Source organism: Metopolophium dirhodum, chromosome 2 (genome assembly GCF_019925205.1).
Source record: "Metopolophium dirhodum isolate CAU chromosome 2, ASM1992520v1, whole genome shotgun sequence".
In the NCBI taxonomy this organism is placed as follows: domain Eukaryota; kingdom Metazoa; phylum Arthropoda; class Insecta; order Hemiptera; family Aphididae; genus Metopolophium; species Metopolophium dirhodum.
The window spans coordinates 7,543,821-7,570,814 of NC_083561.1; the positions used below are offsets into that span (position 1 = coordinate 7,543,821).

At 30.4% G+C, this 26,994-nt stretch overlaps 1 protein-coding gene across 2 annotated transcripts; it reads right to left on the minus strand.

Annotated features, from left to right (window-relative positions):
- Positions 1-14,316: 14,316 nt before the first annotated feature.
- Positions 14,317-25,789, minus strand: LOC132939163 (putative leucine-rich repeat-containing protein DDB_G0290503). Of its 2 annotated transcripts, XM_061006193.1 has the most exons (17): positions 25,266-25,789; positions 24,105-24,195; positions 23,598-23,735; positions 23,420-23,527; positions 22,518-22,712; positions 18,267-18,355; positions 17,993-18,193; positions 17,700-17,933; positions 17,398-17,631; positions 17,013-17,275; positions 16,170-16,342; positions 16,033-16,112; positions 15,721-15,924; positions 15,437-15,665; positions 15,173-15,366; positions 14,922-15,098; positions 14,317-14,780 (listed from the first exon to the last, which is right to left on the minus strand). In XM_061006193.1, the coding sequence occupies exons 1-17, from the start codon at positions 25,395-25,397 to the stop codon at positions 14,472-14,474; spliced, it is 3,051 nt and encodes a 1,016-aa protein (XP_060862176.1). In that variant the 5' UTR covers positions 25,398-25,789; the 3' UTR covers positions 14,317-14,471. The 2 variants fall into 2 exon arrangements, with proteins under 2 accessions (XP_060862176.1, XP_060862177.1); XM_061006194.1 differs by lacking the exons at positions 22,518-22,712; positions 23,420-23,527; positions 23,598-23,735; positions 24,105-24,195; positions 25,266-25,789 and adding an exon at positions 20,613-20,731.
- Between the last annotated feature and the right edge of the window lie 1,205 nt (positions 25,790-26,994).

Here is a 26,994-nt window from a genome sequence, read left to right on the forward strand (position 1 = left end):
CTTGATTGTGTTATTAATCATTTACATGTACCTACTACCTACCTACATCACAAAATCACAAAATGTTTTAAACACGTACCATTGTACCTATATTATATATTTATATTACCTGCAAGCTAAAACACAGTAACTTATATCATAAACGTAATTTTAAATGTCGTTACACTTTCTAGTTCAGTAAAACTGAAAACCGTTATCGTTAGTTGTAAGCTATTAAATTATCCAAAAACTATCTATACTTATAATATATCTATACAAAACAATTCACGGCGCTCGCAATTATTGTACCTACACAATTGTTTTAACATAAATATGGTTTTGCGCTGCATACAATTTTTTTTTTCTGACTGATGCCAAATTTTACAAGGTTTTCGCTGTCATGGTTACTTATTGACAAAAACATATTTATGATTCATATATTTTCCTTGTAGAGGAAAAATATCGAATAACGATCTACTGGTATACTGTCCATTGAACATAATATATGACATACTCGTGTAGTCGTGTATATAGATCATCGTACATGGAGAGTTTTCACGATAGTGTTTTACCAAGATAGTGAGACGACGGTACTTAAATATTGTATACAATTTTGATTTTTTTAAATACCTAGATAAACCTACTTAAACTAATTATACAAAATTACGGCATTGACAAACCAGCTAACCAATGGACATTGAACGGTATTTATGCGTAAAGGCGTGTCCAGGATCAACATTTAGGACAGGCCCGGTTGTAAGTAGATACGACTTGTATACAAATGTATTAATTTTTTAATATAGTTTTTTAATTTATTGCATAATATAGTAGCGAACTAATAATAAAAACTAGGTATCTACAATTAAATAATATAGAATGTTTTTTTACAACATTAGTAAAATATCATCCTATGAAATACCGAATGGTAATGAATGTATTACAGAATATATTATACATTTATATCTATGTTTGTATTTTATACCATGGACTTTGGAAACTAAGTATCTATAACTACTACACATTTTACAATGTTTAAAATTAATGACATGGTTGTACAATGTACATCAGAATTTAAACTAATATGTATCAAGTACCTAGGTAGGTACTTACTTTTGCATCGGAGGAAGAAGTAGAATAAACGTTAAAAATTGAGTTCTCAATAGTCCCATGAGGCGGCGGCCCGACCAAAATCGGTTTTTCTGTGAGTCCCACGCGACAGCCTATACGTACCATGCTGTCGGTTTCGACTGCAGGGTAACGCGCGGGGGGGATGCGAAGAACTACGTGTTCTCTAGTGGGACAGAGTACAGTTTATAATACTATATAGGAATCAACATATTCACCATGATAAAACCATTTAATGTCCACGTTGATTTCAGAACAGGTCTGCACAACGAGCTACCTAGAAATTTTTTTGTTTTTATTTATTTTACTTACCTAGTTACCTATAATACAACATTATTAATAATTAGATACAAATAAAATAAACAGTAAATATTATGTATAACAAAACACAAAGGCACAAAGGTACCAAAACGTATTGTTTTGCAGCTCCGGGGAAATTGCAATGCACACTCGGCACATAAATCACCCAAATCGGTAAACTACAGGTACCTACCAACTAAACTATTAAACTTTTCTGTCAATATATTATTACTCAATCATTGTGGTGACTAGTGCTGTCAGCGAATGCCTTATAATTACAATTCACAACTGGCTAACAGGTACATATAAATACCTACATCATGTTCCTACAATATTGGTTTTATATTGATGACCGCTGAACAGTTCATTTTTATAATAATAATAATAATATATCCTATAGAAGAGGTCGACGTGAGATGGTACCTAAGTGGTAACATATGTTGCCAAAACTATAGGCTATACCTAGCCAACATGAACGTAATGACCCAGTTCGAGAATAAACTAAATTTTTAGGCAATGAATGACAAAAAATAAAATAGCAAATATATCGTCCCGTCTCGCTTTTGTTCACGGACATACCTAGTTATATTATATACTATAGCCGTATTATCCGACTCCGCCAGTGTTAAAATGAATCTATGAATCTTAGTTTTTCCGTCTTGCTATTTTATTCTCCGTCACAAACGACAACACTATATTATATACTATACAGTAAACAAAAAATATTGGACTTTTGTAAGCCAATTAGCCAACATCACGTACAATTCAACATTTATAAAAATATGGGTTGACTTCCGGGATGGGAAGTAGACTACGGCCCATACTGGAACCCAGAGAATATGTCTGCAAAATTTGGATCCAATTGGTTAGGTGGTTATGCGGTAACTGGTTTTGCATAAGAAACATAAAATAGGTAAGTACCTAGGTAGGCCTTTTTATACAACAGATTTATATATTACCACTAGCTGTAAAACTCGGCACCTACCTACTCTCTAAAAGTCTAAACTTCCTAAAATCTCCGAAACTTCGTCAAAATATGTTGAGTAGTTTTTATTCTATAAAGTATACAAACGTAAAGGACATTGCCTTTGGTCATAGGCACGAATAGTGTTTGGGATTTGGGGGAAGGCTAAATCATTACTTTGATAATATTGAATAAACTTAAAACAAAATATAGGAAATGTTTGGTGGGGCTATGTTCATTTGGGGGGGGCTTAGCCCCTAAAACACTCCCCCCTATTTGCACCTGTGGTTATGACGTGTATGTTTTAACGTTACCATAGAGTGAGTAGGTAACAGAAAAATAGAACAATAGGTAATGACTAATGTAATTATAATAACCAATGTTATTATCTACATATTATGTAACTACATTTTGTTCTAATCAATATTATTCTATATTTTGTATTCAATTAAAAATTTAAAATAATTAATAATTATAATAATTATACTATGCAAAAAAAATGTCTGTGTATACATGATAAATAGGTAGTGAAATAATGCTTTGATTTTCAACTTTGAAGGGTGGTTCCTACTTTCCTTGTCGCAAATGAAATCAAGTTGGGACTGTTAAGAAGTCAAAATCGAAAATTCTCAGTAGTTTTTGAAAACGTCTAAGAAAAAATAAAATTTAAGAAAAACAGAAATTTTTTACTCAAAACCATTTTTCGACAAAATTGATTTAGTTTTTTTTAGGTAACTCAAAAACAAATAATCGTAGTTACTTTAAATTATCAAATATTTATATAACCATACTCCCCTACATCAAAAAATAATTTTTTTTGAGCTTTAATCATACATTTTTTTTTAAAACTATTGTCGATAAACAAAAACTTGAAAATGTAATATATATTTCTTCATAAATTTAGTTATACCTAATAGAAGTTAAACAATATTAAAGATACATGAGCTCAATTTTCATATAAAGTTTAAATTTTGACAAAATTCATGAAAATCCTTATAGTTCATGTTGTAACCAAAAAATACATGAACATAGTTTTCTTTTACTGATATTTTAAGTTCAAATTTAGATTAAATTTGATATTTAAACAAATAATAACAATTTTAGTTATTTTGATGCAATTTAAGATTATTATTCGTGAAAACTTGAAAGTATATTAAATTGTATACACAAAAAGACATTTTAAAATGCAATGTTTTCGGCAAAAGTTAATTTAACCTACTGCAATTAGTGTAATAGTAAAATAAATTTCTTTAATAGCAAAAATATCATAAAAATGTGTAGTCACTTAGTAATATAGGACGACTCACATTTTTGTTTTGAATCGTTTTTCATATGACGTACCTAACAATATTTATCATTGAATTCAAATTTAGCACATTATTACGACTCAGGTCATACACTCTTGAATAATAGGTACACATCATTATTATTTATTCTATAATCTTAAATATTAGCAGTACCTTAATTAATCGAAAAAGTAGTTTACTAAAATAGTATTTAAATATTATTATTACCAGAAAAAGTATTAACCCTGTTTTTAAATTTGTATATATTATTATATACCTCTGTTAACATCTCATAAGAGTACATAGGTTAACTATTAATACATTCATGTGATCAAATGTCTTAATAAGTACATTATTTTATTGAAATTTGATACGTCACAAAAACATTGTTTTTAACTTTTCATGGGCCCTCCGGAGAGTGCGTTCAGTGGGGCCCATTATTCTGTTGAAATAAATACAAATACAAATAAACAATTAATACGAAAAAAAGAAACAATATTTTGTTTATAATAACAACATAATTTTTTTTTCTTTGAACCGAAAGATAACATGTTTGACACAAAATGGTCTGAAAATTTAGCAAAATTTAACTTGAAAAATAACATATAATTAATGATAATATAAAAAAAAAACCACTAGACAAGACACAAAGGCAGGGGGGTTGATACGTGACGGTGAGGTGCGTTCAGAATCAAAGGCCACTGGTCACCTCCATACGTTTTCGCAGCCGGTCCCTAAGGTGAACGAGTGCGATCACTGGCGAGTTTGCTCGCGGGTGACGGCCATCGTGACGGTGCTGGACCCGACCGCGACAACGGACGACAATTGACGGCGAGTTGCTAGTACGCGATTTCGTGGGCATCGACGATGCGCAAGTGCTGAAGACGACTGTTGTGACGGCGACGACGGAGACGCTAAAGCACTGAGCGAGCGAAGACAGCTTTTTGGTGCTGTGGAACCGGCGACGACCGGAGGCGCGACTAGGTCGGCGGAATTAACACTGGACGAAAAGGGGAGAGAATCGGCAGACTGCAGCACAACGCACTGCGATCCTGAGTCTGTCTGTGATTTTCGTCCTGGCTTTCCAACTCGGTCCGCGGAACCACCACTGGCCGAAAAAGAGAGAAAATCGTTGATCATCTCCGAAATTTTCGTCCTGGGGTCCCGTCGGCACCGTGTTTGCTGCGCCAATGGCCCCGCCGCCGTGGAGTCGCGCACCGCCGAACCACGAAACGTGATCAGTTTCTGCGAGTCGGGCGATGCAGCGACGTCCGTGTTTCCATAGCTTACCTTAGCTCACCCGTCGTGCTCTGAGGTCTCCGCTGCCGCCGTCACGAGTCGTCTTCTTGCACGCTGCAACCGTCGTCGAAGTCCGGGCGGTACGTAACCCGCACTGGTACAGCTAGCCATCGTATGTCGTCGTCGTCCGTCCGTCGCTCCTCGCGCGACCGACGCTGCCGAGCCATCGTCGAGCCGCCTGCAGATGGTCTCGCGACACCATCGACAGCGGCCTCGTCGTTCCGCGGTTGGCCGGAGAACGTACAGGGTGACTTACCACCGGACACCGTAAAGTGCTCTGTCACGTACCAATCCCCCATGTCGCTGCTGTCTTGTCTGGTGCTCCACGGCCCGAGGAGAAGGGAGGGGTGAAATGCAGCTTCATTCTCTTCGGAAGTATCCACAAAGCAGCAGACGTGTCACCCCGCTCACCCGTCTCACTCCCTTCCACGTAGTGGCCATTATTCGCCTGGCCCGTCCACGTGGAGCTGTGTGGTTCGCTGCTTGTGGTTCTTCCGTTCCGTTTGTCCTGGCAGGTTCATCTCCATCCCTCTCTCGGCCCGCGATGTCTCTTCCACCTTATCCGGAACTGTATACACAAAAAACGGCCACAAACGGGCTCGACCATCACACCCAAAAGGGTGTTGACGACGTCATCCCCTTGGTTTTCCTCGTAGTCGATATGCTCTTCGTCTTCCTCGTCGTGGCGATACTTTCGTTAATAAACGTGTTAACTCTCTAAGCATTACGTCGATATCGTCCTTGATCGTGGCCATGTTTTGTGATTTACAGTGTTTTTTGCGGTAGTGGAACAATAACTATCTATTACCGTAGGAGACAAAATTGCAAGTGAATTATAAAAAACAATCTCGGTCTAAACAGTCACCGAAAAATACTAACATTCCGCCGACGACGCCACGACGGGCACGACGTCGTTTATTGCAAGCCAGCGCCAATATACGACCGCGTCGTTCACGGCTTTATTATTTTCCCAAACATGAAACATCATTATTATACATACATTATATTTTAACGAGGATTCGTATTTCGAATTGTATTTATGATCGTCTTTTATACTTTTAGATGAAGTCTTTTATATTCTGGGCGGAACGACGAATGTATCAACTATCAATTATTTTACAATGACGTGTGTGTTTTTGTGTACACGTTTTATAGTAGTAAAAATGCTTCGGTCTTCGAGTTTATGAATGATTTCTAATAGCAATTAGTACTTTTATAAGGTGTCAATATATTCTTTGTTATCATTGCTGGTTTTTTACGAAACTATCGACTATCTATTATATCTGCATTTAGAACTTGTAATAGTTATTAATAATTTCGTGTAGTATAATTATTTTTCATACTTAAATATCATAACTTATAAATCTAAGAAATGGATCCTAGGTTTCCCGATATTTTTTTTCTTTATATCATTACGTCCTTTTGTGCGGCGATCAACAATATGTATATTAATTAGTCCTTAAAGTATTGTTATGAACACCCAAAATAATACACCAATAATACCATAATAATTACGCATATAATAATAATAATAATAATATATAATTTATTTAGCAAATAAATAATTACATACAATGATACAATATATAATAGTTAAATAATGTATAGTGATAACATATTTGCAACTTTCCTTTAAGCAATTAGATTTTTAGCATCACGTTGGGGTACGTTTATACATTTGAGGGAAGTACAATAATATGAAATACAATAGGTACTAGGTATATAGTTTTATGCTAAGCGATATTTACAAAAATAAAAATGTTTAACAACCGAAAATATCATTAAGACTAATATTATATACGTATAATAATTAATTTCTTTCTTTCATATTTATATTTTAACATAATAGAGTTTATTTTTGAAAAATCTATTTTTTTCAAAAATGAATTAAATACATATAAATTGTTAAAATAATTACAAATATTGATATTAGTATTTGTAAGTTGCCTACAAACTATCGGGTTGCGGCAGATATAATAATATGGAGCTCTATTAAGGCCAAGCGGTTTATTTAAATACGTCGGTAGGTACCTATACAAATATTGATATTTTGTACCTATTAATAAGTTCATATAGTATTCACCTCCAAACATTATACTTCAACCTGTACATTAAGCTGTATGATAAATTAATTACACAGTTTGACGGAATCCGAGCTTTAGTTGTACCTATCTACCATTTGAATAACAAACAATATTTAAATATAGGTACGGTTTTATTTTATAAAAGAAAAATCCCATAGTAACGCATGGTAGGCCGGCTATTTCATAGCAACCAATTTTTTTTATTATTTTAACTAAGTTATCAATGGTAGGTAACTATACAGGGTGTATCTTATGTCATTGTACGTGGAGGTTTTTAACAATTATGGATCGATGTCATAGAATTTCGGCAATTTTTTAAAAATAATTTCAAAATTTTTAAACACGCGGGTGTACCAATAGCAAAATAAACTTTATTTTTCCAAATGGTAACCACTATATTTTGGATTCTGGTAAAGCTTTTTTTCTGAACATTTTGATAGTCAAATCATGAATTTTGGCAAAGGTGGGCATTAACTAGTTAGTTTATTTTCTAATCAATTTATAAACTTAACTTGTTTAAATTACAGTTGAAATAACTTAGCTTTTCTCAGTCCATTTAAAAAAAATCCATCAAGTTAAAAACATTTTTAAATTGTTCGTTTATACGTAAATATTACTATTACATATGAAGATCATGTTCATCTTCACGTATTCTGACATTCAATTGCTATACGATATAAAAAAATATATTTGTTAAATTATTAATTTGAGATGAGTATATAGTTTAAATTAATAAATAATAGTAAAGTAAAAGTAAAAGGGTAGGTATATAGTGTACACTGTACATTATGACAAAAGTTCAATAAATTTGTTTTTTATAATTTATAAATTAGAAACTAGAAAGACACATTCACTCTTTATGTGATTTGCATACTAATTAAAAAAAAAATAGATTAACTTTTTTTAAACTGAGTTAAGTTGATATATTTTTCTATATTAACTGTTAACTTATCGATCTTGTATCCTCTTAACTGAACTTGAGTTAATTATTTTCATTAACCCACCTTTGAATGTTGGTTCGCTAGTTTATTAACTATGGTCCTCTAAAGTTAAGTTAAATTTGCATTAATACTTTTAATTGAAATAATTGGTATAGGTTTAATTTATAAGAGCTAAATAATTTTTTCTTAAAACTACTTTTTTATACACTTAAGTAGTTTAATCGGTAATCTAATGACACTCAAAAAAAAAAACATAAACTTAATTGTTGGCAAACATAGTTCATTATTTTCATTTTAACATACAATCATCAAAATCAGTATTATTATTTTAATTTATTATTATAGGTACCTAATCGTAATTGATTACTTCACAGTTACTTTCCTTAGAAAATCATAAATTTGGATTCTCTATTAGGTGGCTAACGTAATAATGGTAAATTGGTAAATGGTAGTATTCGATAGTTGACTTTAATGTTTTAGCTATGTATGGGGGTCAAAAAAATTGTGTAGTGAAAAAGGTGCAATGTTTTGTAGGGCTCTTCTCGTAGTGGGATAAATTTGAAATTTTAGGACAAAATGATAATTTAGGTTCCTATATTGGTAGATATCGCATGCAAAGCATGCTGCTGCACCTTGCATTCACTCAGAATACCAGATGACCAGATACCATGTCAAACTAGTTCATGCTAGTATAAAGGCTCTCTAGTTCATGCCAGATACCTACCTGTACATAGATATAGGTATTAAAATTTGTCTCTTGCCATAGACACAACAATATTATAGTTTTGAGAAGGAACTCACTAGTAAGTACCTACTAGGTATTATAGATAAAGTTATTTATGTAGTTTACACCAATATTTATGGCAATACAATATCATAAATATTATTATAATTAATTGCTTTTTCCAGTGAATCCAACGAAATGGCCACCGAATCCGCTCCCCAACTACCTCCACCACCACCAATCTTTATCACATCAACAATAGATTACACTGACTTATGTAAGCAATTAAAATATATTTCTGGCGATGAAGGATTCTTATGCAAATCTACATCAAAAAATCTCAAACTATCTTTATATTCGTCCAACTCTTTTCGCCAAACAATCAAACTGCTAAATGACAGTTCCATCGAATATTACACATATCAAGCTAAAGAAGACAAGCCTTATCGTGTTGTCTTAAAAAACCTCCACCACTCAATACCTACAGACTACATCTCACAAGAATTAACTGAGCTCGGATTCTCTGTAAAAAATGTCACAAACATAAAAAAGAGACAGTCAAATGATCCACTACCACTTTTTTTCATAGACCTAAATCCTGAAATTAATAATCCGGAAATATTCAAACTTGAAACTCTGTGTTACTCAAAAATCAAGATTGAAGAACCCCACATCAGACGTGATCTCCCCCAATGTCATCGATGCCAAAACTATGGACATACTCGTTCATACTGCAACCGTAAACCAAGATGCGTCCGCTGTGGTCAAGACATGTCTCTGACATGTGTGAAAAAAGCAAAGACCTACCAGCTACTTGTGCTCTATGCGGTGAAGGTCACCCATCAAACTATAAAGGATGCACGGTCCATAAACAACTTCAAAAATCAAGAACCACAAAAATCGCAGATCAACGCCTCACGAAGCCTTCAACCACGGATGCAACAAATTCCATCAACCAAACAACTTCGTTCAAGACTCATCATCATCATCTCAAAACTTAACGGGTAAGTCACTCAGCACCACCACTCGTACATATTCTGACGTTAGCAAATCCCCAATAACTCAAAATGTCCACCCTACCACCCCTGAAACTCCACTCTCCACTCAATTATCATCCTTTTTGGAAAATTTCCAAACTCTTATTACACCACTTATAAGTCTCCTTACCACTCTTATTAACAAAATAATCTCAACAAAATGACTACTAATAATACAACAAACTCCACGCTACTTATACTAACCTGGAATGCCAATGGGCTAAAACAGCACAAAGACGAACTCCTTTTCCTACTCCAAGACAAAAATATCGACATAGCGCTAATATCTGAGACTCATTTTACCCCGAACTCATGCATCAACATTTATGGTTACAAGGGCTACTTTGCCTGTCACCCAGATGGCTCATCTCACGCTGGCGCAGCATTATATATCAAATCCAATCTATCCCATTACCCTCTACCCCCTTATATATTCCCGCATATTCAAGCTTCTGATGTTTCAATTATTACACAAAACAATATACCTATAAATATATCTTCTATTTATAGCCCCCCTGGAATTAGCATAAACGCAAGCCAGTTCTCAGATTATTTCTCAACCCTAGGTCACCGATTTATTTCAGGTGGAGATTATAATGCTAAAAATCCAAAGTGGGGGAATCGTTCTCCCAACACTAGAGGTAGAGCGTTATTCAACTGCATAACCTATAACAACTTATCAACATTGGCTCCTCCTGATCCTACTTACTGGCCCTCCCATAATAACAGACTACCCGACATACTGGACTTTTTTGTTTACAAATTGCCTAGTAACATTCACTCCACTATAAATAACCTTTACGACCTATCCTCCGATCACACACCAACCCTACTCAAAGTTGGGTTAAGCCCAAGTACACCAAAAAGAGAAACACTTACTCCCGGTCGAATGGATTGGTCAATCTTTAAAAAACTTTAAATAATAACATAACACTTAACATTTCATTAAAAACAACAGACGAAGTAAATGATACATTGGATTTTTTAACTTCAACAATTCAGTCCGCTGCTTTGTGCGCCTCCATTACGAAAACTAACAAATCCTCGCATAATACAACACCACATCACATCCAAATCTTACTAGCAGAGAAACGTAAGGCTAGAGCTAAGTGGCAAAAATCAAAATACCCCAATGACAAGATTAAACTTAATCAATTAAGTAACAAACTTAAAAAGGTAATTAGGAAGCACAAAAATGACTCTTACAATTCATATGTTGAAGCCCTCACAACAACCAACTGCTCCTTATGGAAGGCAACCAAATCACTACTACGGTTAAAACAACCTTCTCCTCCTCTTCGCAATGCTCTCAATCACTCTTGGGCTATCACTGACCTCGAAAAAGTTAATATATTCGCTGAGCACCTATCGAAATGCTTTACTCCTCATGATATACAGCCTAGTGCATCTCAACTAGAAATAGTGGATAGCTCTCTCAATTCACCCCTTCCCATGTCACTTCCCGCTAAAAACACCTCTCCGGGTGAAATTGAACACATTATCAAGCAACTCCCTATTAAAAAATCACCAGGTCATGATCTAATTAGTAATGTTATTACAAAGAACCTCACCAAAAAAATTATTATTTTTTTATCACACATATTCAACGCCATTTTCAGACTATCGTACTTTCCAAACACTTGGAAATACTCGGTCGTTATTCTAATACCTAAGCCCAATAAACCACCACAAGATCCTGCCTCTTACAGACCCATAAGTCTTCTCCCAACCTTTTCAAAAATTTTTGAGAAAATTCTTTTAAAAAGACTCATTCATTTTGCTTCTTCAAAAGACATAATTCCACATACACAATTCAGATTCAGATCAAAACATTCTACTTTGCACCAATTACACAGAACAGTCGATATCATATTATCCAGCTCCCTGGAAAAAAAACATTTCTGTACAGCAGTATTCATTGACATCTCCCAAGCCTTTGATCGGGTTTGGCATGACGGACTAATGTACAAACTTAAAAAGTTCTTACCCGCCCCTCTTTTCCTCTTGATAAAATCATATCTATCAAATCGTTTCTTTACAGTTCGCCTAAATAACACCTACTCAAGCCGTTACACTATTAGAGCTGGAGTCCCACAAGGAAGCGACATCGCTCCATTCCTTTACTCGATTTTCACTCATGACATACCCAAGACATTTTATACATCTTTAGGCACATACGCTGATGATACGCTAATAACCGCCTCCCACGAAAGCCACGTCACAGCCAGCGAAATGATTCAAAACCATTTAAATATGATCAGCTTGAGGGCAAACAGATGGAAAATTAAAATAAATGAAACTAAATCTGTTCAAGTAACTTTTTCACTACGTAATCTCGATTCTCCACCTGTCACGTTAAACAATATAACAATTCCTAAGGCAAACGAAGTCAAATACCTTGGACTAACTCTCGACAAACGCTTAACCTGGAGCCCACACATTAAACTGAAACGCAAAACTGTTAACTCTAGACTCCATATCCTTAGACCACTCCTAAAATCCAAACTTTCCCTTTCCAATAAACTAACAATATACAAATCAATAATTCGATCATCTTGGACATACGGTATCCAGTTATGGGGCTCTGCAAAGCCCTCTAACACCAACACTCTTCAAGCTTTTCAATCTATCTGTCTACGATTAATAACATCTTCTCCTTGGTATTTCACAAACAAAAATCTTCACAAAGACCTTAAAATTCCTACACTTAATCAATTAGCAAAAGCACATTACTCTAAATTTCACTTAATAAACTCTCACAGTAATCCATTAATAAAGCAACTTTCTTCCACCTCACTTCCTGGCAATGTACGTAGAAGACTCAAAAGGCAGTGGCCTAGACTTACTAAAATAAAAAAAATAAAAATAAAAAAATAAAAAAAACCACGACATCTAAAATGTTCTCGGTCGGGTGGTGCTGCTGAGTGCCTGCCCCTTAATGTTAAATTCTGTTATTCGTATTATATTAATTATCAAATTTGCCCATTGTACATAATGTTGTATAGATTGTAAATTACCTAAAAAAAAAAAAAAAAAAATTAATTGCTTTTAAATACCTATTGTGTTTTAATAAAATGTTAAGCGTTGGATCCTATATTTTGGCATACCTACCCTGCAAGAAAAGAAGGAATATAAAACTAAAACTTTTCAGGGTAAAGTAATTTGATTTTTATTTAATAATTTTAATTAGGTAACTAACATGACAAAATAATTAATATTATAAGTACTACTATCATAAATCGTGGTAACTACTAATCTACCTACAGATACAATGTGAGATACAGTTAAATCCCTACACATTACTTTTTTTTTTTTTGTGGGTTTTTAGGTGAATGGGTGAGTGCAGGTACCTATACTGAGTATTTATTTGTGGTTTAGTATTGTTAGGGTAGGTAATTATTATTATAAATTATAAATTCTTGGTTAATTTAAATTAAACATTATTAATATTCAGATCTTATTAGATTGTTGGTAAGTGGCCAGGTGGCTGTAATTATGAAATGTTATTGAACCTTTTTTTGGTGGTCATCATAATATGTGCAATTCAACCACAGACTAAGATATAAAGATAAGTCCATGAATTCAACTAAGATTATTTGTCGGGAACTAGAGACTTGAAACTTTTCTCCACTGCATTATTATCTAAACACATTGAAATTTTTAAAATATATACTGCTATTTATAAATTTTATTTATACCATGAACCTATTCACCACATGTACCTAGTGTTGGGTAAATTACTTTTAAAAAGTCATAAAATTATGTTACTCATTACATTATATATTTTTATTTAAATTACATTCCCATTACCCGACATTATTTTTAACATGTTACTTTATTTTTTCATTCAAAAAATAAGGCCAGTAGGGAGTTACAAATAATGTTCCTTTTTTAAAAAAATAATTACAAAATCAGTGCATAACAAATAATAAGTAGTAGGTACATTGTTAATGACTTAATGTTATACATTCAGGATTGTAAATACATTTTATTGATTTTTAATTTTTCTCAAATTTCCTAGTCTCTCTAGTTTTTGTCATACATTCTACATTCATAACTTATTAATAACATGGAAAATAACACGTTACTCCATAGAAATTACTTTTCAAAAGTAATTTTGTTACAATTGCGTTAATTTAAATAAAACATAATAAAATTACTACAACGATACTGCAAAAGTAATTTGGTTACAGTAATTAGTAACTTGCATTACGTTACTACTCAACACTGATGGTACCTATACGTGCAATCGACTTATAAGATAAATGATATATTATAAAATAATAAATTGGAAAAAATTAGCCACACACATCGTACCATTAATAAGAAAATAAATTGCTAATAATACTTATTTTATATTTGTAAGTTCATTTTAAAATATCCTAACAAATAGTACTTAACACGTCTCTACTCTGAAATGTTTTTTTGAATGTAAACATTTTACATTGATTGTTCAATTTAAATTTAACACATCCATTACAATGACCTACCAATGACTAAGTACAATCGAAACCTACTTTTATTTTTTTATTATTATTAGACATTGCTGAGGTTTGCAGGTTGCGTTTAAACAACAATGAAAATAATTTTATTTTATTTATAAAAGTAAAAAAAAGAATGTTAAATAAAAATAACTATAAAAATGTTATATTAAAAAAAATATTAACATAAAGGTTAGTAAATAAAAAAACATATAAAATTATTTATACAGAATGACTGTTTTCACAAAAGATCAACTAGTGTTAAAACTTGATAATTTATTAACATTACTGAATGCTAAGCGTCTTTGTTTGCAATCATTTTCAAATTCCTCAAGGGCTTGTTGGATTTCATTTTCTCTGTGTGTCAAAAGCTCATCAGTTTTAGTTTTGAGTTCATCTAGGAAACGAACACAATTTACCAATAATTCATTGTAAACCTGATGTTGTTTTTGGTTGGCATGTTTATAACCCAATGCAGCATGTTTTACTTTGGCATACTTTGCCTGTAACTTTTCCCATTCGGATACTGTTGTAGATAATTTATCTTTCATTTGGCGCATCTAATTAAAACATAGAATATAATAATTAACAGTATTCTCCAAAATATAATTCAAATATATTTAAAAGTTTTTTTATAATAGAAAAAATAAACACAATACTATAAAGTATATAAATTCACTATTATATATAGTCTAAGTCACCTCTTGGGACCAATTGGTCATTATTTGTGCAAATTTTGATCTTTCCTCTTCAATTTGTTGTTTGAGCTTATTCATATTTGTTGAACTAGAGTGCATTTCTTTAAACTGTTCATACTGAAGAGCCTGATTTGAAATTTCTGTTTTGGCGTTTTCCAATTTAATTTCGAGTTCTTTTATCTATTTTATAAAGCATAATGAATTATTTACAAGCATGGAGGTAAAAAATTAACATTAGGCAAATGTATTCTCACGAGGTTGTTTTTTAATGTTACAATCTCCCTAGCTTTTTCAAACTGCTGTTTATGATGAGCAACAATTTGTATCATTTCCTGGTTTACATAGTCGTCTGCATTCTGTTTTGCTACAGTGTTTAATGTTTCTATTTCAATTTTATGTTTACTCTTAAGCTCTTCAATAATTTTACCACATGCAACTTTTTCCTCATCTAAACAGTGATAATACAATTTGGAAACTTTTAATTTAACTTTTTTAATAATTTTGAATTTTGTACATACTAAATTTTTTATTGTAAATCATCTCCAACTCGTCTAATTCATTTTTGTATTTGAATGTCATTTCATTCATTGCAAGTTTGTGTTTCCTTTCTATATTAGACAATGAATTTTCATAATCTGATAATTTTGACCTTAAAGTTTTTTCATCATTGTTTACTTTAGAAGACGTTTGTAAATCAGAATTGGTCAACTTACAAATTATATCTTTTGCTTGTTTTAATTCATCAACCTAAATGTTTTAAAACATATAATATACAACTTTGATTATTACTATATTTTGTTACCTTTTCTTCATACTGTTTTTTTAAATTTTCTAACTGTTCAAAATAAGTAGCCACTTTCGAATCACACTCTGATTGTAATCGTTGTTCCAAGGACAATACTCTTTCTTTAGATTGAATCAAATCAATTTTTAATTTAGCAATCATCTCTTTTTGACGTTTATGCACCAATAACTCATTTTTTAAATCTTCAATTTCTTTTATCAACTTAAAAAAACAAAACCATTTTGTTAAATGTTAAATGCATATTGATACCTAAATGGTGATCGAATTTAATATTTTCTATTTGATAAAACTAATAATTTAAAAGCTTACTGATTGTTTTTGAAAAGAATCTTGATCAGCACTCATTTCTTTTTTAATACCAGTTAAAGTGATAGCCAATTCTTCTTTTTCTACAAAAATTTAAGATTTTGAATTCCAATGTTATTCAAATAACAATTAATACATACCTTTCACTATGGTACCATATTGTTTATCTAGTGTTTCAAATTGAGAAGATAATTCATCAAAACGTTTTTCTAATCTTTCTTTTTCATTTAAACTATGTTCCTTCTCTGAACATACTTTAACATAGAGTTGTTTTAGTTCATCAATTTCTTTTACATATTCTTCCATACGATTTCTATAAATTCCAGTTATTAACATTACAATGAGTATTTTTAACTATTTATTTATGTATTTTTAAATTTTTTTACAAGACAAGCCACTTACATGAGAAAGATATAATAGTAATCTATACAGCCAAAAATAAAAAAAAAATAATTTTTTTACAGTAAATAATTTTGGTTTAATTTAAGTAGGTACTGAACAAAATATTGTGAAAGGTATAATAAATGGTTTCAATTTCAAAATAAAGACAAAGCTTTCGTTCTAATACATTCACGAGACATAAAAAAAACAAAATTATTACAAAATTAGATTACATAGTGTAAGAGCTCTCGAGAAAAATGAATCGGTACAAGTTTTTTTTTTTAAATGGGACAAAAAATAAATTTGAGATTTTAATTGAATGAGTTAAAAAACTGATAAGCTTGAAAAATCGCATTTAATAAAATTATAAAAAAGTAAGTCATTACTACTTTTATCAATGAATAAGTGTGATCAAGGTTACAAGTAAAGTCTGATGGAGGATGGTGATCATCAGTCAAAGGAACTAAGGAGCATCCTTTAAAAACAGTTGAATTTTGGATATCAGTAAATATAAGATCAAGAGTTCTATTATTTTTGTTTTTTATATAGTTTAACTGCTTTAAGTTTAAAAAATATATCCTTTATATAACTCTGAAACATACTTAAGTTTCTCTATTTCTTCATCCTTTTGTTTTGAAATATTTTCCAATGATAATTGATGGTAATGCATGTATTCTTCAATTGAATTATTGTTTATAAGCTTATCATCAATCATTTGTTTTGAAAGTGTAGCCATTTCTTCTGTTCGAATTAACTTACACATGGTATCTTCTAGTTGCAATTCTAAAGCATTTCGAAGTGTTTCACAATAATTAGAATGTTCACCAATTTGGCTTTTATCACGAGAATATTTCTCTAATTCTAACTGAAACATATTAATTTATATTATTATAAATAATTATAATAATATATAAATAATATACATATATTTTAATTTTAATTGAGGTAAATTATTTGGGTAAACCATAATATTAACTGTGCTTGTACCTGTATTTTACGTATGCAATGTTGGTATGTTATTTCTTTCTTTTCCAATTCAGCAATACTTCTATTTTTAACACTTAACATTTCTGTTAAATTTTTTACATCGTCTCTTTGTTTTTGTAACAATTCTAAACTCTTCTGATAATCTTCTTCTAATAGACTTCCATCATTAATATTATGTAAGTCATTGCTAACATGTGAACCATTCAAATTAGTATGAAGTTTCTCATTTTCAACCTAAACACAAAAACTTAAGAATACAATTTATATTATTAATTATTATTTAACAACTTATTTTTACTTACTGTTAACCTTTGCAATGTATTATTTAGCTGTTGATTTTGTTTGGAACATTCAATAAGTTGACTGTTTAAATTTAAAATGTGATCATAGTTATTGGAAATTGATAGTTTATTTTGTTGTGCTGCATTTAATTCTTTTTTAAGATTACAAATCAAATCATTATTTTCTGATATAATGCGATGGTGTTCTTGTTGCAGTTTTTTTAGCTCGTTTGTTAACAATGTACAATGACGGTCCTACAAAAAATACAATACTAAATAAAGTAATACATTTTTAACCATACAACTAACTATACTTTAAAACGTATTTGTTCTATAACACTTTTGTATTGGTTCTGTAAATTAACTACTTCTTGTTTATGCTTTTTTTTCAAATCGTTTACAATACAGTCCACATTTGTATCATATTGCCTTGAACCATTATTACGTGAGAGGTTAGTAAGTTGTTCTTCAAGAGTTTTCATATTAATTTGAATTGTTTCCAGCTCTTTAGTTAGCTATAATCAATATTAAATAACTATAAGCAGGACTATAAACATTTAATCAATTATAAATTTTTAAATAACCAACCTTAGAATTTATTGTATCTTTTGTTTCTACATTAAGTTTCAAAGTTAAGTTTTGATTTTCCAAATGTTCAATATTTTCTTTAAGATTTTCTAAGCAAAATAAAAATATTGTATTATTTATTATGAGACAATATAAGATAAAATAGCTAGACTAACACACATTTTCAAAATAATTTTTTTACTATTTTTAAATTGGTGACATTTTGCTTTGAAATTCAAGTATTATAATTATGGTTTTAAACTTTAAAAAAAAAATATGAAGTTAAAAATTGAACGGGTCAATCAAAAAAGTAAAAACTTAAAAATGATCAACAATAAAAATTGTAATAATACATTTTTTCTCAAAACTTTTGTTCTGCAATGACATCAAATATATAAAAAAAAAATCATAACTATTCAAAATAATGGTCACTTCAATAATATTATCATAAATCCTTTTAAAAAAAGATTTCCTGTTTGAAACTTATTGGAATAATTAAACCTAATAATAAAACTAATCTGACACAAAAATCACTTTTTAAAGGGTCTAATTAATATTTATTTACAAATACTCATATATGGCACTCAAATTCTAATCTCACAAACAGTTATCTTGGATTAAATCAAGACCGTAAACTAATCTGGGCCCAGGAAATTAAACCTAAATGACTCAATATAAATTCTCGATTACGCCAACTAAATACATTCATAATACAAATATTTAATAAACACACCAACATTAACGCTCAATTGCTCATCAATAATCCCTAATTAAGAGGACGGTACACAGATATTTGTTGTCTCCATCTTACAAGTGCATAACATAGCAAATTTACGCTCGGCAGATCACATTTAAGAGGACACTGCACCCGCATGCTTTGTCTCCGTCTTACAAATGTACAACATAGCAAAAACGGTTTTGCGCGGGAAAGAACCGAAAAGGCTACAGTTATAACCAAAGACCGGATTTATATGCATTTAAAATGTTAAAATATGCATGCAAATATGCACTTAAAAAGTTCTGAATATGCACTTAAAAATCATAAAACATGCAAAATAATTTTTGATTATTACAGCTTTTTATTTATGGTAAAATTATAAAATCAAAACATTTATGACGAAAATATGCACTTAAATATCACAAAACATGCAAAATAAATTTTTATTACCTATTACAGCTTTTTATTTATGGAAAATTTATAAAATCAAAACATTTATGATGAAAAAAAAATAATAAACTACAATATTATATACAATATATTTTATGAATTTATGATTGTGATAAAAAATATATAATTTATTTGTTATTGGAAAAACAATAAGTAACAATAATATGTTCCATATTGATCTCAGTTAAATTATGACGGCGATTTGTGACAATATGTTTGTATGCAGAAAAACTTTGTTCCACATCAACACTTGTTATGGGTGCATATTTAAAACTTGACAACATTTCCGGGGAAAAGTGTTTGATAGAAGAACTTAAGTCAACATTCTCACCTTGGTGTATTTTAGAAATTTCTTTTAAAATTAACAGGCCTTTGTTTTTTTTAATAATGTCGGAACATTTTTTTTTAATTAATACGCTATTTTCATTTTCTGAAAGATTATTGATAGCATTTGTAACTTGTTCAAATATTTCTAAAGCATTTATGAGTAGCAAACCTGAAGTCTCAAGCTTTTTAATACTTTCAACAATAACCGAAAAATTTGTTTTAATATAAGTTAAATCGTTAATTATATTTGATTTAGTTAGAATTTGCTTACAGTTTTTAATGCTTTTTACATCGTCTTCTGGTAGGCTTTGTATAACATTTTTAAAATTTTCGAAATTATCTGCATAAAATATTGCTGATTCTAACCAAGCACCCCATCGTGTTATTATAGGTTGGGGCGGTAATGGTTTATTAGGTAGCATTTCATGATATAATTGAATTCTATAAGGAGCTTTCAAAAAAATCTTTTTTCCGTTGTTAATTAAATCGTTTATTTCATGAAAAATATCCATAATATTTTCTGCAATCCGATGAATCCCGTGAGCAGCACAAGTCACATGAATAAGATTGGAATAAAATGGTTTTAAATTTTTGGCAGCCTTAACCATATATGGGGCTGCATCGGATAACATTAACAAAACTTTTTCGTCATTACCTCCCTCTGGCCATAATATTCTAAGACAATCATTTACAAATTTTGCTATAGTATTGTTGGTTAACGAATGTTTGTTTAGAAGTTGGAGTTTTTGAATATTTTTCGTGTGAAAATGACTTAACATGCTGATCAATTTGAAACTTTTTTTCTACTACGACTACTTTATTACAATACTGACAAAAAACTGAATTATTATTTAAGGTTTTGAAAACCTCACCTGATTTATTATACGGTTCAATCCATTTTCTAAGTGATGATAATTTTGAACTTGGAAACTTTGGCATTGTAATTTAAAAACACAAACAATGTTATATAAAATTAATATGTGTTTATTTAGAACTACGTTGACGTCGTTGACTATTGCCGAATGTACACTTCGAACTACAGTCGTTAGTCTGTCAGTCTGTGTTCTGTAGTATAAATAAACGATAGTCGATAACTTGATAATGTTAGATAAGATAAAACTATACGACGGGAAAATCAGTATACAATCTGCCTATTATATTTTTAAAAATATTTTCAATTTTTGTGTTTTGAACAAATTTGTGTATAATAATGGTACATACAGTTATAAAATTAAATAAAAATATTTAAATATATACGTAATATGCAAAAAAATGCATTTTTATGGAAAATATGCACTTGTACCCGAAATATGCAAAAATATGCAAAATAAAAATTTGTAACATTATTTATTTAACTATGATTGATGAAAATCCATTTACTGCATGTAATAGCTTATAAAAATATGAATATGCATAATATGCTAAATCCGGTCTTTAGTTATAACTAAGAAACGAGATTTTCACCATATAAAAAAGAGAACTTTGGCTGTGCAACATTGTTTTAATTTTTTTGATATCACTTATATGAACATGTTCTTACTGTTTCAAAAACCATTATTGTTTATGTTTTACAAACTTGAAAAACTTTTTTCATATAAATTATATCAAAAAAATAAAAACAACGTTGCACAGCCAAAGTTCTCCTTTTTGTGTGGTGAAAATCTCGTTTCTTAGTTATGATTGTAGCCTTTGAGGTTCTTTCCCGCACAAAACAGTTTTTGCTAGGTTGAGCATTTGTAAGACTGAGACAACGTCTATAGCGGGTATAGCGTTCTCTTAACTCAGTTAGTTTAACAATTAGAGTGAATTGACCTATTATGAAACTTGATGGTAAGAACATTATCTGTGTTTTTATGTGAGTTTTTTACGATAGTTAATATTTTTAGTAAGTTATGCGTACATAATATTATTGTGTAAATTAAAATGCTCATAACTCACTTAAAAAATGAATTATCGTTAAAAACCCATATACAAACACAGATAATGTAGTTACCATCAAGTTTCATAATAGGTCGATTCACTCTAATTTTTAAACTAACGGAGCTAAACGTGTTCTCCTGAGTGTAAATTTGCTATGTTAAACACTTGTAAGACGAAGACAACAAATTGCTGTGTAGAGTCCTCTAAAACCAGCATGGGCATATATGGTATCCAGATATATGGGGAAATGCAAAAAAATCCTGGAAACCCGCCCATACGTATTAAACAGAAATGGTATCATTATATGTATTCTTACTATAATAAATAAATACAATTACTAATAGGTATAATAAATGCAGTTTTTGGCAAAAATTAGTTCAGCCTATCGTATTAACAATAGTAAAATTAGTTAATTTATAGAAATTTAAATATATCATAAAATATACTTAGTGATATTGGTTGATAGACTGTCTCCGCTCAGAATTAATTTTTGTATGCAATGATTAATCATTGTAGTCAAATTTAACATATTCATTATAGCTACCTACTCAATGATCAGGTATACTCAACATTAACAAACCTCAATACCTATTCAGCAGAGCGAGTTTTTATATTATAATGTACAAAAATACATATTGATTATATAAATACAATTTAAAAATTGTATGCAAGAACTATTAATAACATAAAATATAATTTTTTTTGTGTATATTCGTAAATTGCAATCAATTATTTTAATAGTGTAATAAATAATAGTTTTTACACTCATATTAAACATCATGATTATTTACTAGATAAGATCTTATCCGTAATTAACATATAATAATTGTTTTTTATAGTCTTTATTTATAAATTACCACACTGACGCTGATACTCCACGACTGTCCTTTGACCTTCAGATTCATTGATTAACAAATTTTTACGAAGATTATCAATTTCTGCTTCTGCTTGCATTTTAAATTCAGACAATTCTTTTTCTAATCTATTTACTTCACTACGCCTCATTTCATACAGAGCTTGCAACGTTTCATAATTAGCTTCATTTGACATTCCTAAAAAATAAGAAAATTATAAACATTAAAATTAAATATCATTTGTTGGATATTTTATTTAAATCTAATAGCAGTGTTGGATAAATTACTTTTAAAAAGTAATAAAATTGCGTTACTCGTTGCATTAAATATTTTTATTTAAATTACATTCTCATTACCCGACATTATCATGATAAGTTACTTTTATATTCAAAAAGTAGGGCGCTACAAATAAAATAACTTTTTTAAAAATTAATTACAAAATCTGTCCATAATGACTAATGAGTATTAGGTAGAATTTTATCAGCAACACAGACTCAGGTAATTTATATTTCCAACTAAAATATTATTAAAACAACCTCCTACTTTCTGCCTATAGAGTCTTAACAAAGCTCCACTCAAAAACGTATCAGTAACGACACCCAACCTTTTAATTATAAATATAAAATGTTTTTAACCATTTAATTTCAGTAATACTTAACTTATAATATTAAAGTCTACATATTATAAGAATTCAATAATTATCACATTCTATTAACATTATGATAACTTCATTGCAACTCATTAATAACACATTATTATTGTACTTTGTGAGACAATAATTTATTGATGTTATTATTTTATGTACATGCAGTTTTGTGTTTATGGTATTGAACATTGGACAAAAGAGGATTGAAATTTGTAGTATATTTTTCTTATATGTTTGAGAAATATTTAAATTGTGTTACCTTCATAAACATACTGTTTGCTAACATTGTGTGCAGCATCATTGGATGTGATATGTTTATCACTTTTAACTTGTGGATTGTATTGTGGTATGGGTGATGGATATGAACCTAAAATTACAAATAAATGAATTATCAGTATATTATTAAATCAATAAGTGATTGTTATTTATTATATTACCATCTCTATGGAAATCAGGTTGAAAATTTGTATTCATATAATGTTGTAAGTGTTGAAAGGCTGGGTTAGAAAGTATTGATGCTTTTTTTCTCTTTGTTTTGTGAATAGATTCAGGGTGACTTTCATTACTTTCCAGCTCTGAAAAATATGATTCACAAATCACAATGCCATAAATATATATTTCAATTAAAGTGAAGAATAATGTATTACACATGGTTGCCAAGTAACAGAATATTCAATATAGGCATACAGCACATTAACAACAACTATTCAAAAATTATGAATTATAGATAATTTTATTTATTTATTTGATTGATCAATTGTTTCAACATACCTAATGTTTTTCACAAATTTAGATAATTTTAATACAAAGCATCAAATTGTGTCTTATTTACCTGTGACTAAGACCTCAAATAATTAATTTCAATAGGTAGGTACTTAATTAGTACCTAAATAAATTATTGACATAGGCATTAATTATAATGCCCAAATAAAATTTTAAATTACCCTCTCCAGAAGCATCACTACAATGGCTTGAACTAATAACACTCATATTAGCTCCACTTTCATTAAAAACTTCATCCAATTCTATTTTGAGCTGAAACAAAATTAAACATTTTAACTGTTTTAGAGGTAGCTATATTACATAAAAAAATACTACATTCTATTATTTTATCATTGTTGTATTTTAAGATTCATTGCCTTAAAAATTAATTTTATAATAAAAATATATTTTTATGGTGATTCACACCATCAATATGTTATTACTTAGTATTATACCTAATATACATAAGTATATCCCAGAAACATGTGTCATCTTAGGTACATTTGTTCTGTATGATCACAGAGTCCTGCCATCCTTTATTAAAACTATATTTGTATTACTTTACAAAATGTATAATACTAATTCTTCAGCCTGCTACACGTGCCAAAATAGTTTTACCACTTGTTCCGTGTAATGCTACCAGACACCAAGCCATTGGTAAAGTAAAATATATTATATTAAAATTGTTTTGTTAATACACATTAAATTATACTTAGTATAACTAAGTGTTTTATCTAATTTAACATCAAAATCTTCTCCTATTCCGCCGTTTTGTATTAATCTGACACTGCTATAATGTTCATAGATAGGCAACATATTTTAGTTACTACCATGTGGCATAAATGGTAGAGACACCAAATATATATAAATATTAATATTTTAGACTCAGTTTTAGATTTTTATATTCCAGTAATTTTTCAATATAAAAATTAAGTATAGATAGTACCTATTTAAAGAGTGTTTTAATGCTATATTTTATACTAATATCTTTATAAAACAATTTGTAGGCAGTACATATTTAAGACTTTTTACTGGTAGTGATATTCCCATATTCAGTGGATTTCCAAGGCATATAGGTACATTTGGAATTTGACAAACCTGTCATAACATTTAACATACTATTACTTTTGCTATTTGATAAGGAATTACTAATTTGTGGAACACAAAGTGTTTGATCTTTGATAGTATTTTACACAATTAAAACTAAAAATAATGTAAGCAATCATTTAAAGTTTTAAATAACAACCTAGGTATAATAATATTACAAAATATATAAGCAGTAGGTACAAAAGCTTAAGGAAACTGGAAAAATGATGGGAACCTATAATTTAAAATAACTGTACCTCTTGATCAAGTCTCTGCACATCCAAATGATCTTCATTGTCATCTTGGAAGTTATTGTTCACCTGAATACTGGCCAAATCAGAGCCCTGAAATATGCTCTGACCGGGATTTTCGTGTTCAAAATTATTCATTTTTTATTTTATGAATGCTAAGACTCAATCACTGTTTGAAATTGCAAAATAAGTACAATTGCTGATGTACGATATATTGATAAGTCGCATAATGTTAATTTATTATTACTGTTTGGGTACTGTTTAGTATAATATTTTAAAGCAATTTTCAACTGCAGTACAAAGTAAAAATACCAAATCAAAACAACGATGTCGGAATCTTTTTTTAAATATATTTAACCTATCGAAACGGAAAGCATCATAGACGGTATGTTTCTATAGATTTATGCCGGAATGGGTTTATCAAAAATATAGAATAATAATATAAGAAAATAGAAATAACAATTACTACAAAAAAAATATAATAATTACTATAATAATTAGTAACAACTAATGTTATCATTTAATCACAATCAACATAATATTATTATGTCAATAATGGCGGGAAAACAAGTATTATCTATAGACCTAACTGAGCGAGAAAACAAAAGTACATAACATAGACACATAACCATAATAATATGAAAGAAGAAAAAACATGTTTTGGGCTATATGTCTTACTACACTGTAACAGCCCAAAACCTCTCTTTTCTCTCTCAACAATCCCGTCTGGCGATTTCTCTCTCCATGCGCTGTCCATGGGCGCCCGCAGAGGGTGCCAAGGGGGCCATTGCCCCCCCCCCTCCTGGGAATTTTTAACTGCATGTACTTTAATATCAATATCACTATAACTAATATTAGATTATAAATAATTTTTATCTTGCCCCGAGTGGGATTTTATCCTGCTGGCGCACTTGGCGCTGTCCATTAGTTTATAGGTCTATGTATGGTATTATCCAACTATCCAACGTATCCACATAATTACATATACGACCTAATATAATAAAGATTTATCGACTATAATAATTGTCCGTATTGCGTACGGCGTACGCGTACTTATCATAAACATTAAACTATAGTATATAATTATATATTATCTATCAGCAGTGGTGGATCTAGGATTTTTTTATGGGGGGTGCTAAGGCCCGGCCTAAGGGGCTACAACTCATTTCCGCACATTTGCTTTTTGTACAAACCCACTTTTTGTTTACGCACAATTTACGAACAATAGAAACCTTTTTTCAAAGAAATTTAACCACGTATATTACCACGCTGTACATAATATTAATATGTGCGCAAACGAGTCTCCATCTGCTAATGCTAAAGTTAAGGTCTCGTATGTATACTCCATCCTAATGGCAAGACTTGTTTTTAGTGAATGTGCTTAATATTTAAAAAGGTGGCAACTCAATTTTTCTCTTTTGGTACTAATTTTGTTTAAAAATGTTCCCAACTTACTGAAAAATACATGTTGTGTAGAATATTTATTTTCCAGGAAGCAACATGCCAAACTAGCACCCACCCCCGCTCTGGATCTGTACCTGTCTATCAGTACCCATAGATAATAATATAAATTATAATTTTTAAATTATAAATGTACCTCACCAACGTCCAAGTTACCTACACTTATTATAGCAGGTGGCTGCCTGTCCACAAAGATACAAATATTCCATCATAGTACATTTAGACCATTTAGTACCACGTAGTACCGTAGGTACTAATTATGTACTATAATTAT

Bases quoted from the DNA above. Each gene is read 5' to 3' on its own strand.
- LOC132939163 (XM_061006193.1), bottom strand. From the start codon at position 25,397: ATGAATAATTTTGAACACGAAAATCCCGGTCAGAGCATATTTCAGGGC. The intron at 16,113-16,169 runs GTATGTATTAAT...AAATTTTTGTAG, and splicing joins ATATGGTACCATAGTGAAAG to AAAAAGAAGAATTGGCTATC. The intron at 15,925-16,032 runs GTAAGCTTTTAA...TGTTTTTTTAAG, and splicing joins ATTCTTTTCAAAAACAATCA to TTGATAAAAGAAATTGAAGA.